Below are 17,904 nucleotides of genomic sequence, written 5' to 3'. Positions count from 1 at the left end.
GAAATTCGTGCAGGTAGTGCAGCTAGTTTAGCTTCACACGGACGAGCCTCTGTATTTGTACGCGTGGAAGCCGCGATTCCGAGTTGGGCTCTCTGGTTCGAAATACGAAGGAGATTATGGCGACGTCCTCTCTCTAGTACACCATATACCGCTATCGTCTTATATCGCATATAATTCGAACCTCGGAATTTATCGATGATTATTTCGTCACCTTTATTCTGCACCTTGTGCTACAAACCACCAATTGTTTTTCTAAACGATGTGACGGGCGAAACTTGACTTCAGAACGATGTCAAAATTGAACGGATTACTCTTCCTTTGCTCCCTCTTGGCTATTATCACTTCTGTATGTAGCGCATATTTAATTGTGTTTACATTTCTAAGTACACAACTTTTCATGTTATACATTTGTTATGCATTGTCGAGCTGCAAGCAGATAATGTGTCAGGACGTAATCATTATAGAACTCCTAAAGTTCATTATTTAATATATTTACTTTCGCTGGATTACCTTATTTCTTGATTGAATTTTTAGCTACATATCAACTTCATATTGATATAAAGATTTGCAAATTGTTTTTTTTTTTTATTTTTAATTTTTTATTACAGGTTTTAACTGACATTCCTTCAACCTACTGTAAAGTACCTGATCGTAGGTTAAACATTGTATATGATTTAACAAAGCTTTCATCAGATAAAGATATTATCATCAAGCATGATGATGAAAACATACGTATGCAACTGTGTTCTCCTTTAATTAAAAAATGCAACAACCAGGATGGTTACTCAATATGTTTAATAAGAAATAATGTAGAGAAAGGAATAGGTAATATTACATAGTTTAAATAACATTTTATTTATTATTTGATTTGTTAATGTGACTAATAAATTCATTTTGTTGATATAAATAGGAAGATTTCCTCCACACGTTGATAACACAAATGGGAGAATTTTATTCAACTTTACTGGTGATACTTGTCTACCTGGAATTAATTATACAATGAAAATTATTATGCATTGTGATTATGAAGCACAGAGTAATTCTTATCCTGAATTATTTACACATGTAAGTAATTTTTTTAAACATATGTTTAAATTGAATATGATACAGAATGTAATACAAAAATTATAATAAAAATATTGCAGGGTGATCAAGAATGTAACTTGCATATAGTATGGAAAACGGCGTTAGCTTGTGTACCTAGAACTCAAATTAACTGTACAGTAGTCAATGATGGACGTTATTATGATCTAAGTCCTTTGACAAGAACTTCAGAGAACTATGTGATTCCTATGAAAAATGAAACAAAGTCAGCTAAAATAATATTAAATGTTTGTCAAAATGTGATACATCACGGTACCACATGTGAATTTAAATCTGGAGCCTGTTTGGAGGATCCTGAAAATTCTAATATGTAAGTTTTATTAAAATTTACAACATGAATATAATTTATAATTATACAAACAATTTTTTAATCAAGTTTTAATGAGTTAACTTTTTAAAAAAGTAAATTTACTTTTGTTTTATCTTGCAGATATTCGAGTTTAGGAACAGTACAAAAATCTCCATTTTTTATGAACGGAGATTTAAAGATTGAATATCAGGATGGTACAATATGCAAACAAAACATTCCAACTGCGCATATTAAAACGACGATTACATTTATATGCAATTTGGAAGGCAAGGTATAGTATAAAATGATAAAATGTTACATATAGAAAGGATACATTTTGTAAATATCGCAATATTATTGCAGGGCCCTCCAGAATACATTAGAGGAAAAGAAGATTGTCATTATCAGTTGATATGGTACACTGCTGCAGCGTGTGATGTTGATACTTTACACAAATATAGCGCTAAAACAGCAGGCAAGTGCATCGTTACGAATCCAGTCACAAACTTCAAGTAAGAATAATTTTCTCATATAGTACAATTAACACTTATAATCATATAACGCACGTTTCTAATTTGAGTATGTATTTTGTCACACACAGGTATAATTTACAGACATTAATGAATAAAGACTTTACTGTCACAAATACAAGCGGTGTAAAATATAAATTTAGAGTGTGCGGAGCGCTTACAGATAATACGTGTGGAACCAACACAGGTGCTGTACTTGCTTACGAAATTATATTGCATGTTATGTGATAAATTTAAATTTGATCCATTAATTATTATTTATACAGGAATATGTAATTCAGAACATAGCACGTCGTTAGGACAAGCTAATACAAACTTAATATGGCAGCAAGGTGGCCCATACTTGAATTACACTAACGGGAATTTATGTGAAAATGGAATGCACCACTATACACTTATTCAATTTGTGTGCGAGCCACAAGGGGTACCTAACCAGCCGTTGCTTATGAAAGAATATCCTTGTAAAACTATCATACGCTGGAATACAGATTTAGTTTGCGAGAAAAAGGTAGATATGATTGTGTATGTGTCCCTGGGCTTTTTTTTTTATATTACTTACATGATTAATGGAATATTATTCTGTTGTCTAGATTAAATGTGCTACCGATAATAATGATGAGATCAATTTAACTCCTTTGATACAATCTACAAATAATTACGTTATAAAAGCCAACAACACGGAGTTCCACATAAATATATGCCGGCCGTTAGTTCCTACTCAAGGTCTTACATGCGCACATGGTAGTGCAGCTTGTAAAGTTTCCGTAACTTTGAAGAATGAATATACCAATGAAATCGTGAGTATTCATTTTTACTTACTTGTCAATTGGAGGTATATAGCGATTTTAATTTTAATAATGTGTATATTTTTATTAAAATAATTTTGTAGAGTTTAGGGTTTCCTGAGGATAGTCCGACATTAAATAAAGATTTACGAACAGTGTTACGTTACGTCAATGGTTCACAGTGTCCCGAGAACCCTGCTAAAACAATATCATCAAACTTTACATTCATTTGCAGTAATAATAATCAGGTAACATAAGATTTTTTTTTTTTTCAAGTTTTAACTTAATTTTTAATATAAACTTTAAATTTAATATGTTAATTTAAATTAAATAAATTAATTATATTTAAATTAATCATAAATTTTATAATTTAAAAAATATGAAAGATAGCTAATACCTTGTAGTTTTATTTATTATTAAAATCTCTTATTTTACAACGTTTAATCTAGTTTTACGTTTTTCACATTTCAGAAACTTCCAGCATATAAGTACTACGTTAATTGTACTTATATATTTGAATGGAACACTAGTATAGCATGTGGAGCTGTGATAGGAAGCTGGACTAAACCGTGCATTATTAAGGATAATTTCCGTTCGTATGAATACGATCTCTCTTTATTATACAAAAAGCAACAGATACATTATGTGAGTTTAAAAAATAAATGGCAAATTTGTAGTTTTTGATATGTACTTTGTATCACTTATTTAACTAGCTTTAAATAATTTTATTATGATTAAAATTAAAACTAGGTGAAAAGCAAACAAAGCAAAGAATACGCTTTAAATATTTGTGGCGAAAAGAAGTATTGCAATGGCTCAGCTATATGTCGCGAGAATAATGACTATGGATCCCTGGGAAGTGTAATTTTCGATTACAGCCGTGATGACGTGAAACTTAAATATTCAAATGGCAGTAAATGTAATAACAGTAAGTTAAATATTTTTTTTATTGTTGTATTCGTGATTAAATATCCTTGTGTGTTAAAATTATATTCTTTTCGTAACAGATTCTTACACCTCTGAAGTAAGGTTTATATGCAATGAATCCATTGGTATCGGTACACCAAAGCTACTATTGGTAAGTCACAAATATACAAATTTTCTTTGAACATCAATGATGCAATACGAAGGAAAATTTTCAAAAGTAACAAATAAAAATTTACATTTAAAATAATATTTATACTTACATACACATATAGAAAGTAAAATAATTATTAATCTAAATCTACTTTTAAAACTTTCCTTCTATCAATAATGCATGGCAATACAGGGTTTATGGATATAGATTCAGTGTTTATTATAATTTATTTTAAATAGATTTTTTAAGCAAGAATATTTAGTAAAGACATTATTTTTTATAAATTTACAAATTAAAAATCGAAAATTTATTTACAACTCTTAATCTATCTATCTATGTGTATGTCTACATATACATAATATTTATGATTCACTCTCCATATTTTGTTTCAATATTTAAAATTAAAATGACACGAGTAACACTTCTCATATATTTTTGGTTTATAAACAATTCGTTAGTAAAGTTTTTGTATTAATAAATGTTTTTTTTTTATAAAATTGAGATTAAAAGTGTTAAAAACAAGTTTTTTAAATTATTTTAAAAAACAATGTTGTAGGTTTGGCATTTTTTACCTTAATTTTCTAAAAAAATCTGACGTGATGCGAAAATTTTGCTTTTAGATTCGAATTAATTATCAAAAATTTAGAAATGACACATATTATTTATGCACGTTTAATATTGACGTTATCATAATTTGTATTTTTTTTTTCATAACGTAAATCTTTTGTAACAATTTTTTAATTTCTAAAGCCACAAGAAGATTACACATGGTTTGATTTTTTTATGACGATATATACATATGAAATTGGCGAAGAAATGAACATTAAAGAACATGCATTAAAATAAAAAATCAAGATATGCCACATATAAATTTATACGTTAATATGCATGAAAAGATTTTCTAGAGTAACTTTAATTGTTTATCAGGTACTGTTTTAATAACCGCGACTATACTTAACTAAATTCTTTTTAGTATATCAACATTTAATAAATATTGATAAAGTAATTCTTAAATTTTGATCGTAATAAATTTACAGGAAGTAGTTTATATAAACTATTATATCACTATGATATTATTGCCTTGCGTTATATACATACACGTATATTTTATGATTTAATTTAATACGCAATGCATAAAATAATCCTTGAGTATTACATGCAATTGCATGAAAAATTATAACATAGTAAATATGTACGAAGTAGTAACTTAATAATTATCATTTTAAACAATATAGTAAATACATGTAACGTAATATTTAAGTTTATCTAATGAGTTGTTCCATAAAATTACTTAATCTTATAGGAATTGATAAAAAGTCGCCAACAGTAATCTAATCTAACGTCAGTCAGTCCATCTCTTTTCTTGATCATTTTTTAATTTATTTTATTTAAAGATTCTAAATTAAGATCAAGTCTTCTGGAGAGAAAAAAAAAAGAAAAAAAAAAAATATACATATCAAAAGTTTCTGCATGCTCTCACATTGCATATTAAAAAAAAAAATAAATCTATGAATGATTTATTTTATATAGATACTTTACCTTCGTGATGTCAGACAAGGCATTCGTTGTTCTTATCGGATTTCATTAAATGGTCAGGTGAGAGAATGATCGCTTGATGAAGTTTCTCGTTCAACTTACTCGATTCCCGTATATAGGGATCTGAAAGCGACCGCTCTTCCAAATCTTTATCACATATGAATTTTTTAAGCGCGTCAACCGGGGGTGTAGTGCTCGGTGGAGTCTCAGGAGGTCCAGCCGGATAAAGCTCCTTTTTATCCTCATTCACTTGCATACAGATTTTCCTCTCTGCGAGGGTGTTTCTCATAAACTTTGGCCGATGTGGCAACGCGTATCGCAGCTTGTCCCAGAACCAGGGATCTCCCCACTTCACATACGTGTTCATACTTATGTACGCTTTTAGTTCCGGGTCCAAGTCTTCGGTAGCTCCGATGTCACCATACAAGATTAGTATCACTCGCGCACGACCCTCGCTCAGCGCTTCGCTGTGAGCGGTCCTGAACTCCATCTTTCCCCAGACACTCTCCAAGAAGTTCGGCGACAACACTACTATTGTCCGCCTAGAGTTCTTCACAGAGTTGAAGATGTTCTCTGATATCCACGCTCCCGCCAGCCAGTCCCGGTAATGGACGCACAGCTTGAACTGCGAAGGGCCGTTTTCCAGTTTCGACACCAGTTCATTTACGACGAAATCGTGGTCCTTGTTTGAGAAGCTCACGAAGGCGTCATATAGTTTCTCCTTGTCCAGTTCCTCTTCTGTTACAAACCATAAGCATAGCTGATGCGCAAAGAGCCACACTTTAATTTGCTGTTGGTATTTGTAGTAGAGTAGCCCAAAGACTCCAATGAGTAATCCCGCAAGAGAGATTGCTACACTAATGCCGATCATCATTTTCATGTTTAGAGGGCAGAAATCATCCATTGTCATCTCCGATACGGAAATGTTCGTTTTCGAACAGGTCACTTTAAGTAAATCCGGCATTTTTACTAATTTCATTTGAATAAAACTTAAGAAATCCTTATTTTCGCATTCACATTTCCAAGGGTTTTTGTGTAACGTCAATCGTGTTAAATTCATTGATTGTTTTAGGAATTCAAACACGTCGGGACGTATTTCGGATATGTTATTACTATGCAGTTCTAACACCTAAAACAAAATTTAATATTAAATTTTAATAACACAATAAAATGTAGCTCACTATTTTTTAATATTATTTTATGTATTACTTTATAAGACGTTAAAAAAAAATTAAGATAAACCAGAAAGTTTACAATTATAATTAATACTTGATAAAAAATTTTTTAATTTTGTAAATATTTAATTTTCCAAGTAGTTAATAATAAAAAAAAAAAATTTTTCTTGTAAAAGATAAATTTACATACCTTTATTGTGTTGGATAATCCATTCAGAGAAATTTCAGAGATTAAATTATGAGATAGAATAAGTTTTTTCAATGGTTTGAATCCTATCGCTTCCAAATCAGGCATTTGAGTTAATTGATTGCCGGAGAAGTCCACTTCAAAAGATTCGCTTTTTAAGGGCCCGGGAGGTATTCTTATGTCGCTTGGCACACTGGTTAGGTTTCTGTTAGAGCAATCGTAAATGAACGTCTTATCTTCGGGCCTAATCCGGCAATTACATTTCTCGGAACACACTTTAGGATACGAGCACGTTAAAGTTTTCGATTTCAAATCCGAAACGCTAATGTTTTTTAAATCACTCGGGCTCTGGCAAGTTAAATTTTCCGTCACTATATAGAAGTAACGTTGAACCTTAGGGTGCATTCTGCCTTCGATGTAACGCAAAAAGTTGTATATAGTGCAGTCGCAATGTAACGGATTATCGTTGACGAGTATTTCCGCGCGATGATCGTCTGATTGACTGAGAATCTCAGCACCGTCGAAGATGATATGTCTTATTTTATTGTGTGTCAAGTCCACTTCGATTTCGTTCGATACGAAGTGCAATTCTATAGCCTGAAAGAAAAAGAAATATTAAATCAAATATTATTATCTGCATACAGATAAATCTGTCTATAACGTTCAGTATCAAATATTTTTACTCACGCTAATGTAGGATATATTGTTATGCTTGAGGTCCAGCTTTCGAAGTTGGATATCGCTTAAAATCCAGTCGCTGAATATTTCCGAAATACTATTATTGGCTAAATATAATTCTTCTAACAACAGATTATGGCGAAAAGGCGACCAGCGTCCAAATTCATCCTGATAGTCGGATTGTTTTAACGTTAGATAATTATCAGACAAGTTGGCGATCTTTAATTGATTTAAGGGTCTGAAACCTTGGCTGGAAATAACTGTCAAATGATTTTGATCGATACTTAATTTTTTTAAAGAGTTTAATCCATCGAATAGATGCCTGCAAATAATTATGTATTATTAAAAGTATGAAAAACATAAGCAGTTGTATACCTCGTGTAATAATAATAATAATAATTTGAACTTACGTGGAAATGGAACTAATTTTGTTTTTTGATAAATCCAACTTTTCTAATTTATTCGCATTTTGAAAGACATAATCAGGCAAGTATTCAAGATGATTGGAATTCAATTGCAGGCTTGCGACAGTTTTCAAATCACGAAATATTTGCACTGGCAAAGTTCGAAGACGGTTTTGTGCCAAGATGATATTAATGAGCGACGTACATCCCCAGAAAAGATCTTCTGGCAGCGTGATAAATCCGTTTTTGTTTAGTTCCAGCTGCTTCAGTTCCGTTAAGTTGGCGAAAAATCCATTCGGCAAGGTACTCATGTTTCTTTTGTTGCCGTAGAGACGGAAAGTCTGTAGTTTCACATTATTTCGTAACAGGTCCCTTGGTAAATCTGTAAAATTGTTTCGGAACAAGTTGAGAACGCTGAGGTTCTCGAGCTTCGCGAAGACGTTTTCCGGTAATTCGACCATGTTGTTTGAATTGAGATCGAGGCTGTTGAGAGCGACTAGCTCGTCAAAAATTCCCGACTGCAACGTAGTTAAATGATTGCTCCACAGATTAAGGAACGTCAAATTCTTCAGATTATCGAACGTCCCCATTTCTATTGATTGTAGAGCATTAAGGCCCAGTTCGAGCCACTTCAAATTGGGCGTGTGATTGAAAAAACTGCTATCTATGACCTGCAAGTTGTTGTCAAGTAGGTTGAGCAATGTCAAATTGACTTGATTAGCCAAGAGGTCTTTATCCACGTAAGAAGCATTATTGTTCGTTAAATACAGAATCTTCAAGTTTTCGAAGTCGTCCAAGTGATGCCTGACCATCGCGGTGCTCAAGTTCATGAACGATTTGAAGCCAAGCTTCTCCACGCTAGTCGCTCCCAGTCTTTGCGTGATTTCGCCTAGACTGTTGTTCGCCGGCAGATCACAGTAATTGAAGTACATCGTTTTGATGTCTTTGTTGCCTATACAGGACGACACGTTTAATTGGAAAGTCGACCATTCCGGTGACTTCAGGCACTCGATCTATATAAAAAATGTAATTCAAATTTAATCCCTTGAATATAATAAGAAAATATAAAACAAAAAATTTATAAAAGTATTTTAGAACGATGAAAGTTTCTACGTTAAAAATTGTCACGAGCCATAAAGAACTTTTTTATTTTATAATATCGCTAAGAATTTAAATTCTAATCTTAATTCTGGAATGTATATTATATGAAAGGTCGAGTTGTTGGAAAGGATTATCTAATTTTTAAACGATAATATTAATTTAACTATACACAAATCTTTGCGTTTAGATAAGTGCAGTCTTGATCAAGTAGGAACGTACTTTCATTATGGTTGTTTCAATTGTCACAATGACTCTGTAGTCGTCCTGCACTTCGCAGTCCAATTCGGTGTTTCCCTCAGGGTTCGTCAGGTAGGTGCATTGTGACGGTGCAGGGCAACAAGAAGTAAAAACTGTGCCGCCCAAAGCAATAATCAGCATTACAAGTACTTTACGGCGAATGATCATCTTGCACTCGATCCTCAGATAATATCTGTCTGAACAAACATAGACATTATTAAGCGTTTTATTTTAAGTATTTATTACACATTCTCTTTTCACTCCAATTTATTCTCAAGTTGTAATGTCCAACGCAATAACTATGAAAATCGGAAACATTTGCGGGCTAGATAAACATTTCCTTTTGTCGAGATAAGCTCGTTGATGCGTTCTTTTAAAATTAAACTTAAATTGGGGGTAATAACTGAAATGATTTCCATCAGTGCACGAATAATTATTTTATAGCGCGAGCGAGATAATTATAAATGGAAACTATTGTGATAAAGAGCTAGATCACGGTTCTCGGAACTTCCTTAATCCCGAGATTGCAATGACGACACGCTTATTTTTCGATGAAATACACTTGTTTGTTGCGTCGTTTATCATACGGCACAGTCAAAATCGTCTTGTTCTTTTTATTCTTTCCACTTTTTGTGTAAAAAAAGAAGTGTACTTAGTATTTTATTTGGACTAGAAGCTAACAAAAAAAGAAAAAAAAAAAAACTTTTGGTATAATAAAAAGCTACTTGCGGTGTAACATTTATCTTCATTTTGTAATCATTTTGTATATTTTTCTTAAATGATAAAAAAAACAGTGTCATTATAGGACTACTTCCTAGAAATCTACCGCAATTTATTTGCAATTCATAGTAATCTTGCATTTTACGCCGTTTAATTTTTTATTCTATTTGTATTCCGTAAAAAAAAAAAAAAAAAAAAAAAACAGCGATACAAGCTAATATTAGGTAAACTTACACTCACGTATGTCGTTATCCGTGTAAATGATTTATTCGCGGAATTGCCGTTAAAAAAATAATTATTTTGCAGCGAGGAAAACCTGTCGTGGCAATTAAATCGTTCCCATCAGATGAAAATATATTTGAGTCGAAGTGAGAAAATCATTATTATTTTAAAGCTCGTAAGCAAAGGGGTATACAAATACAAACGTAAAAAAATATACAGGTTATTCCAAAACGTTTATTTGCTTTTGGCTGCATTTGGAAATTTGTCTTTAGCGAGAAATAAATATGATTTTATTCAAGTTTGATTTCAGTGTTTGGAAAATAATTTATCTTATGATTTTGTAATAATTTTGTTATTTATGATCGATGCAGAAGTCCAAAAAAAAAAAAAAGAAAAAAAAAACGTAAATGTAACAGTTTGAGTGAAAGATATTTTCAAGTCACTAAAAATTTTTGGCTTGTGCGTTCCGAGTGCAGCCTTCTTTTTTTACACATGCACATTGAGTCACATTACTGTTATCTTAAATAATCATACGAAAATAGCATCGAGAACGTGTGAAAATGATACGTTATCGGCGTAATTAGTTGCTATCGCCTTTCGTTTAAAAAACTATTTCCTTCAGTCATTTTCGTTGTTAAACAGGTGATATAATCGAGAACATCCTGTGCAGTTTCAAGAATCCAAATCCCTTGTGTCGCTGATAAACACGATAACAGATATATTTTAATTCCTGTTAAACCGAAGGTATTTAAATACAAACAAATAAGACGAGAGCTCGAAATCTTATCCATCAAATTCCATAAATCTGACGGATTTCGCGATGGTATGCGCAGCTTTGTTGAGAGTATTGAAAATCGTAACGACGCGGAAATTATAAAAGCGCAGAAATAATGTCCAATTTTTTTTTTTTATCAGCTTAGATCAATCTCAGTTTGACTTGCTTCTGTTTGAAAATAACTGAGATTCAATTAAGAATTAAATTAAATCTGCACTGGTAAAAATAGACACCAAACCTGGTTAAAGTTTTACTAATTTAACTTTCTTGTTTATTATTTTCCAATTTTTAAAACTAGGAAAAAAAAGAAGAAGTAATTTAAGCCCTCATTCGAAACAAGCTGTATTAATACAAATGGATTGTAAAACTGTCGAGCTTTTATTAATCTCATTCTTGATTTTTTTTTATTAAACGCACGTGTGAATGTTTGGTGAAAGATTTTTTCGTGCTGGTTAACGAAGTATTTTTTATAATACAATTTTAACTTTCTATTTTATTTAAAAAGATATTCCACACTAAATTCGTACTTCCTATTGCGTTCGCGGCGGGCAGTTTCTGTGTAAAAAAAAAAAAAAAAAAAAAAAAAGCGATAATGCATTGATAACGCGTGATCTCTGCACGGTCCGCGAAATATTTTTTTTTTTTTTGTTTCTTTCCACATTTGTTTTTCGCGTAAATTGTACGCAGTTACATGTACGAAATCAACATCGGGGCACTAACACGGAACATTTTTTCCCCTTTCTCTGTACAAACAACTTATATAATTTCGCTTTTTCCTCATGTCGGAAATTGTTCGAAGCGCGCATTCAACGATTCACTGACCAACCTTTTGCAACTTGACACTAGTTATCAACATAGAGCAGAAAAAAAAGATAGAAAAAAAAAAGAAAGATAAAGGGGAGAGAGAAGGATAGGAGACTGATAGACGCGTCGATCCAAAGTTCGTCCAGGCGATATCTGCGATTTCGCGATACGGCACGACCCGCCTCTCCTCTCACTTTCATTCTCCACGTGTCTTGAATAAATAGCTTATGAATTCTGGCTAACGTTATTATATACAGTTCCACCTCAGGAGAAAATAATCAAGTTGGTCAGTTAGCTAGGATCAGGATAAATTTATATAATCCAAGTGGTGTCATTTTCACGTGGTGTGCATATGTGATTAACTCGGTTGGAAAGGTCTTCATTTCTAACCGACGTTATATAAAGATTCAGCCAAGGTAGTCGGGCTACTGTGATATGTAGAATTAGGATAAGTAATATTATTATTTAATATTTTAGATATATTCTCCACATATTAAATGGACATTTAATATTTGGAGAACACACCTAAGATATTAAAGAAATATTATCACCTATAAGGTATATAAGCTGATTGGTAATGCTCTACATTGTGTTTTACACTGTGCGTATTTAGGATTCATTGAACCGAGATCCGGACAAGTGGAAACCACAACGGGTATTCCCGATCCGAGAACGTTAATACCCAGCGTTAATACCCAGCTGGAAAGTTGAATTAAATCGCGGGAAAAACAGGCGCCGTATCTCGTTAATTTATTTAATAACAGGGGGAAAAAAAAAGGAAAAGAGAGAGAGAGAGAGATAAAAAACGGTATATCCTGATTCCCGACTACGGATTCGATCAACGGAACGCGAGTTATGTGTAGAGATCGTCCTTGGCGAGTTCCTGCACGTCGAATGAACGTCGTTTACGTCATGCGTGCCAGGGCCTGACTTACCCGACGAAATAATGTAAGTTTATACATTTTAGCAGCCATGCTTACACGCTGACAGTATTTATAATATCGTGTAAGCTAGTTTATACTTTAAGAAATTATAATTTGAAATTGTCGAACTTAATTCACGATGCAAATATCTATATAAAATTACAACTGTAAACTGTAAGTTACAATATTGTTTAAAGAAACTGAAAAGAGAGAAAAAAAAAAAAAAAAAAAGAATGAAGGAAGAAAAACACAGATAAGTCTCTTTCGCAAAAACCAAATTTTATATAAAACACAATGCTTGAACGTTTCAATTATTATAAACCTTTAATTCTCGAAGAACAAACTTTACTTGTTAAATAAACAAAAAATACAGCGATATTCCTGAATTAATATACAGGAATTGCTGAAATTCTAATTTTTTCTTTCCCTTTGTTCGTTTCCTTTCTTCAAACAAACGAATAAAGAGGGGGAAACACAATAAAAAAAAGACGGAAGCCGGGTTTGCGGATAAGTGTCACGAAACTACGGCAAGTTAAATCCGAGCCTGCGATCATCGGAGATGGTCGTAAGAGGCGGTACCCTAACCGGTTCCCGAGAAACGAAGCGATCTGTCTGAATGTGTTCGCTTACCAATCGCAATATAATGGGCCAAGTATCATTTGCGAGTCCTGTTGGTCCTTCGTTTATCCTCTTTCTTCTTCCGTCGGCTAATAATGGCGATTATTAACCGACGGTATCGCAAAAAGCGCCGCACACTTGGTCGTTATTGTAACACACGCGAGACACGTGACCACACGATCATCTTGGATCAACCTGAAGATTTCGCTGGTATCCCCCTCCCCCAATATTGCTCCTCCACTTTCTTTCTCTCGTCAGAGTCCGAATTGTTGGAAAGCAGAAGGCACGTTACCGCCGCTGGTGAACGCAAAGAATGCCGACTTGACTCATCGGCGTTGATCACTGGACACTAGGCACTGAATCGCGCGGCTGCGTACTTCGTGACATATACCATTTGATACCAACAACTACGGCCTGACTTGCGGCTGTGCACTGCTCATGTGTTGCGCCTGACGTAGGTATAGACTGGTATAGAGGGCACGCTGCAAGTACCGCGACGCTCAACCGGTGCGACCTGCTCCCACTTTTCTTACTCCCCTCCTCTCACTTGACCGTTCCACGGACCCATGTCTTTAGGTGGATTCTTAAGTTCACTCGTGTCCGAATCGCCACTGAAGGATCGCTTATCTATTCGGCGAAATGCGGAATATATTTGGCATTTGTATCTTGATGACGATATTAGCGAAGTAGATTAAGAACGCTAATAGAAGAAGAGCACTCGTTGTTAAGAATACTTTTAATATTGTTATTGTAATAATATTGTATATAATAATATTGTAATAATATTACTGTTCCTGTTGTAGAAACGTTTCTTTTTTTATGCATGATGTAACATTAACGAAATTTGTTGTATACATATATTTGTACGAGTTCAGGCTTTGAATGTCCAAGTTCTAATCCTGGAAAAATGCAGAAAATCGCCATCCAAGTCTTTGTGTTTCTTGTAAAAGCGATAAAGACGCCTTGGGTTTAAAAGAATAATCATTATAGATTGAGAACCGATCGTTCCATCTTTCTGACAAACTTGCCTACCAGGTATTAGATAAAATATCTATCTTCGTCTATTTAGATTACCTGATAAATTAGTTTACCTCAAAGTTAAGACAGCATACCTTTAGAGTCGAACGTTTTAGCATCCAGGGTAACTCCACTTAACTGGTAATATATTACGTGTCTTGATCCTTTCAGAGAGAATGATAAAGTTAAAAATATTTTAACACTACACTATGGATAGGATGTTTCCCAACTTTTAGATAAATTTGTCTGTCAAGTAATTATATGTCTTTATTCTTAATTCTAAATGAATCAAGCTGGACATATAATATATGTTTAACTAATTGGCGAGTTTGCCAAGAAGTTGAAACTATTGGCTTCTTGTTCTTCACAATTTTTGAAATATAAATTTTATTGTAATCTAAATTTTCTCGGCGATTTTATTTAATTGCAGATTGTTTCTCATTTCGCAGATACGTTTTCCGAATTATTAATCGTGTAAAATATATTTATGAGTATTTATTCGTAACAGAGACGGATAAGATTGTCGAATCAGTCACGCATTTAAGTCTCTAGACAGTTATCAGATTTGCGGTCGCCGAGTATAATTAATAATTAAGCCTTCGTTGTCAATTTAACTCGATATATTATTGATTTTCTCTTTTACGATCATCAGGAGTCACAATGCAGCGCAGAGTTTGAATGGTACACTGAGATGATCTGCGTGAAGCATGCAAACTCTCGAAACGCATCCCGGCAAGACGAATCCATTCTCTTGGAACAATTTTCTCCTAGTCACGGTAAATAATGATTCTCTTTTTATAACGTTAGCTTTTTGTGTTACGACAATATTGAATTTAATCGGATAAATTAAGTCAAGCAATTAGAGCATTTATATAAGTCTTATATAACTCGGAGAACAATAATTTGTTATTGTAAAATAAAATTGTTCTTTTAAATATTCACACATATTTATCAAATTATTTTGTATTAAAGAAATATTAAAGAATAAAATTATATTGTATTTTAATAATGAATTTATCGAGTTCTTTATGATAATAAGCTCAATCAACAATCTAATATTCGTATTTGCAGCTGGAGCGATAGCCGGCGTAGTTTTGACTGTGATTGCGGTGTTGGCCGCTTTAGTTTATTTCCGAAATCCAATGGAAAGGGTGTGCTGTCGTTCTTGGTCGAGCTTGTTTGGTTTCAGAAGAGGCGCAGGTCGCGTCCAGTATTGCAGAGTATGTTTACCTCGTTTTCTTATATTACGTTTATGTTTTATGATTTTTCTTTTTTTTTATCCTGTTTTTTTTTTTTATTATAGGTCGACACCACTGAAGAAGCCAGACTCTTGCTCAACGCTTCTGATCCTACGCAGTGTCAATCGGATAGCGATGACGACCTTTTACACGCATAACGGTGTAATTATTATTGTTGTATCAGATTGTAGGCATATAATTACTGAGTAGTACGTTATTTTCAATATTTCTGTAAACTAAAATATAACATTTTAAGAAAACCCCATATAAAAAATTAACTAAATGTATAACATTAATAAATTATGTTTTATAAATTCTGTTGTTATTCTTTCATGTCTGTTTATTAAAAAATAAAACGTCTAATTTGGCATTTTATTTTTCTTCGTGGAGTCTCAAGGAAAATCATCCCAAGAAGATGAAGAGAAGTGATTCTTTTATTTGGCGAGGATGACTTGTAATATCTAGTTAATCTAAATAAGAGATTATAAAAAATTGTACATTTGTAACAATAATTTATCTATGCGATTAAAAATTTTTTTTTTTTATCTCAAGCACTAAAATTGCAAATTATAATTTTTACATTAAAAATTTTGAATAAATATAATATAAAGCAGAAAACAGAATTAAGAGAAAATATGTTCCGATGATTCTTCCGTAATTGCAAGTAAATATTCCATTAAAATATGATTTCAGTAATTCGGAATACGTGGCAAAACGAACAACCGTATTGACAACAAAGCAAATATCGTATGCGAATTAATAAAACAATTTTCATTGCAATTCACACGCCGTTCGTGAAATGGCGATAATTTAGGAGATAAGAATAGAAATAATTTCAGTTATGAGCGAAAAACATACGGAATTGTCCGCTGCACCAATTGCGACCATAACCTTTCGGCAAATTACACGTCATGATTTCTTACCCAAAATATCCGAATGAATACACCTAACAATCGATGTATTTGAGGCGACGAAAGCGCCAAGAACGTGTAATAAACGGAATTTTTTGGAACTACCAAAATCGATGGCGACATATATATATCAATATCGATTTGGTAGCCGCCGTCGTAGCACCACGGCATACATGTGAGACTTGGCGCACACCACGACAAGATCACCGTACGCTAGTCACCGTCACACATGCCATACTTGCTTTTCAGTGTATATTAACCGCCGTCGTCGCCAGTAAACGCCAAATCTACCTTTCAGTGTCGAGTAAAGTCGATGTAAGAACATGATGCTCAAACGCGCTAGGATGATCTGTAACAAATTAATTTATATTTAGAAAGCTTTTGTTCTGCCCGGAGCTGGTAGATAAGACAGATTTGTACAAAATGCGGGACGTACAAAGATACAGATAACAATTGACATACAAAATCTTTTATTCATATAAAAGGACACTTTATACTAGCACGTACTGTCGAATCTAGCCTACTTCCATGTAATCGGCTCCGCCGGGACTCTCTTTCTTCCTCCCTTTCTGTTTTTCGGGTGGCTCTTGTTTTTATCACATAATACAATACGCAACGAACAACGTCGAGTTATATTTCGCAATAATACTCATGTGTAAAAAAAAGAAGGCGTCGGGCAGTCTATCGCGCTCAAGTTCCCTCGTTTACGCGCCGGCCACCATCTTACGCACACGGTAGTTCGAATCCTTCCACTCCTAGCGCTGCTACACGTATGCCGCGACATACAAACATGTCGGCAGTCGCGAGAAAGTGTCCAGTGCGCGAGTCGTGTATTTTCGTGTGAACAATGTGGGCAGTTGACGCAGTCAAAGAAACGGGAACCGGTCACCTGCGTATTCACTCTACGTACATTCGACAATGGTAAGTACACCTTTTGCCTTAGTTACTTGCGATAGTAGCGTACTTAACATTTTAAACACTCGACACTCATATTTACCTTCGATAAATATTAATTGTTAATTTCGCTAAGATTGACAGAGGAATGTGGAGAAAGGTTCGATATCGAGATATATATGTGTATATATAAATATTAAGTTTGGACCTTGAGCCAATTCGTTTCCAGCTATTTTTCCGCATTACTCAACGGTGTGATAAATTTTCGTCGCGTTGGAAGACAAACCACACTATTCGCCGATGCATCTCGGCTGTCGGTCAAGAGTTCGTGACGCTGCTCTTTTCTCTTTTATCGAACGCAGCTTCGCTACGTTCCGATTATGAAAAAACACGCCCTACATTCGAGATTCAGTTGATTTTCCCTTCGCGAGAATGTCGCAGCGTTGATCACATTTTTTTTTTTTTATCGCAGTTTTATTACAATTACAAAACACAAAAACGTTTTGTACGTATATCAAAAAAATTTATTATCGATTATTGCGTGGGAGATTTGTTTCATTCACGTCTGAGAACAGTGATGGTAATAGTATGGCCACTTTGTATATCACGATCGAGTTATCGTGGAAGCTCCATGAGTACATTAATCTTTTCGCGTCGAAAGAGATCCTTTGCGTAAAG

At 33.6% G+C, this 17,904-nt stretch overlaps 2 protein-coding genes across 5 annotated transcripts; one reads left to right on the top strand and one right to left on the bottom strand.

Moving 5' to 3' along the window:
- Positions 1-112: 112 nt before the first annotated feature.
- Lerp (lysosomal enzyme receptor protein) lies at positions 113-15,735 on the top strand. Its single transcript, XM_070662610.1, has 16 exons — positions 113-346; positions 609-825; positions 911-1,065; positions 1,146-1,414; positions 1,535-1,685; positions 1,757-1,905; positions 1,995-2,110; positions 2,190-2,431; positions 2,514-2,720; positions 2,813-2,956; positions 3,180-3,353; positions 3,459-3,636; positions 3,716-3,786; positions 14,836-14,959; positions 15,255-15,403; positions 15,487-15,735. Exons 1-16 carry the CDS (start codon positions 290-292, stop codon positions 15,577-15,579), a joined length of 2,496 nt encoding a protein of 831 aa, XP_070518711.1. The 5' UTR covers positions 113-289; the 3' UTR covers positions 15,580-15,735.
- Tl (toll like receptor) lies at positions 3,306-13,650 on the bottom strand. 4 transcript variants are annotated; one of them, XM_070662606.1, is made up of 7 exons: positions 13,179-13,650; positions 9,087-9,301; positions 7,773-8,779; positions 7,372-7,684; positions 6,688-7,281; positions 5,326-6,451; positions 3,306-5,203 (listed from the first exon to the last, which is right to left on the bottom strand). In XM_070662606.1, the coding sequence occupies exons 2-6, from the start codon at positions 9,270-9,272 to the stop codon at positions 5,336-5,338; spliced, it is 3,216 nt and encodes a 1,071-aa protein (XP_070518707.1). In that variant the 5' UTR covers positions 9,273-9,301; positions 13,179-13,650; the 3' UTR covers positions 3,306-5,203; positions 5,326-5,335. The 4 variants fall into 4 exon arrangements, with proteins under 4 accessions (XP_070518707.1, XP_070518706.1, XP_070518708.1 ...); XM_070662605.1 differs by lacking the exon at positions 3,306-5,203 and having other exon boundaries at positions 5,213-6,451; XM_070662607.1 differs by lacking the exons at positions 3,306-5,203; positions 13,179-13,650 and adding an exon at positions 11,239-11,759 and having other exon boundaries at positions 5,213-6,451.
- Positions 15,736-17,904: the final 2,169 nt, after the last annotated feature.

Source organism: Cardiocondyla obscurior, linkage group LG10, assembly GCF_019399895.1.
Source record: "Cardiocondyla obscurior isolate alpha-2009 linkage group LG10, Cobs3.1, whole genome shotgun sequence".
Taxonomy (NCBI): domain Eukaryota; kingdom Metazoa; phylum Arthropoda; class Insecta; order Hymenoptera; family Formicidae; genus Cardiocondyla; species Cardiocondyla obscurior.
Note: the sequence above shows the minus strand (reverse complement) of the source record. Positions and strands in the feature narration are given on the sequence as shown.

Bases quoted from the DNA above. Each gene is read 5' to 3' on its own strand.
- Lerp (XM_070662610.1), top strand. From the start codon at position 290: ATGTCAAAATTGAACGGATTACTCTTCCTTTGCTCCCTCTTGGCTATT. The intron at 826-910 runs GTAATATTACAT...TGATATAAATAG, and splicing joins TAATGTAGAGAAAGGAATAG to GAAGATTTCCTCCACACGTT. The intron at 2,111-2,189 runs GTGCTGTACTTG...TTATTTATACAG, and splicing joins TACGTGTGGAACCAACACAG to GAATATGTAATTCAGAACAT.
- Tl (XM_070662606.1), bottom strand. From the start codon at position 9,272: ATGATCATTCGCCGTAAAGTACTTGTAATGCTGATTATTGCTTTGGGC. The intron at 7,685-7,772 runs GTAAGTTCAAAT...AATTATTTGCAG, and splicing joins AAAATTAGTTCCATTTCCAC to GCATCTATTCGATGGATTAA. The intron at 6,452-6,687 runs GTATGTAAATTT...ATTTTGTTTTAG, and splicing joins GATTATCCAACACAATAAAG to GTGTTAGAACTGCATAGTAA.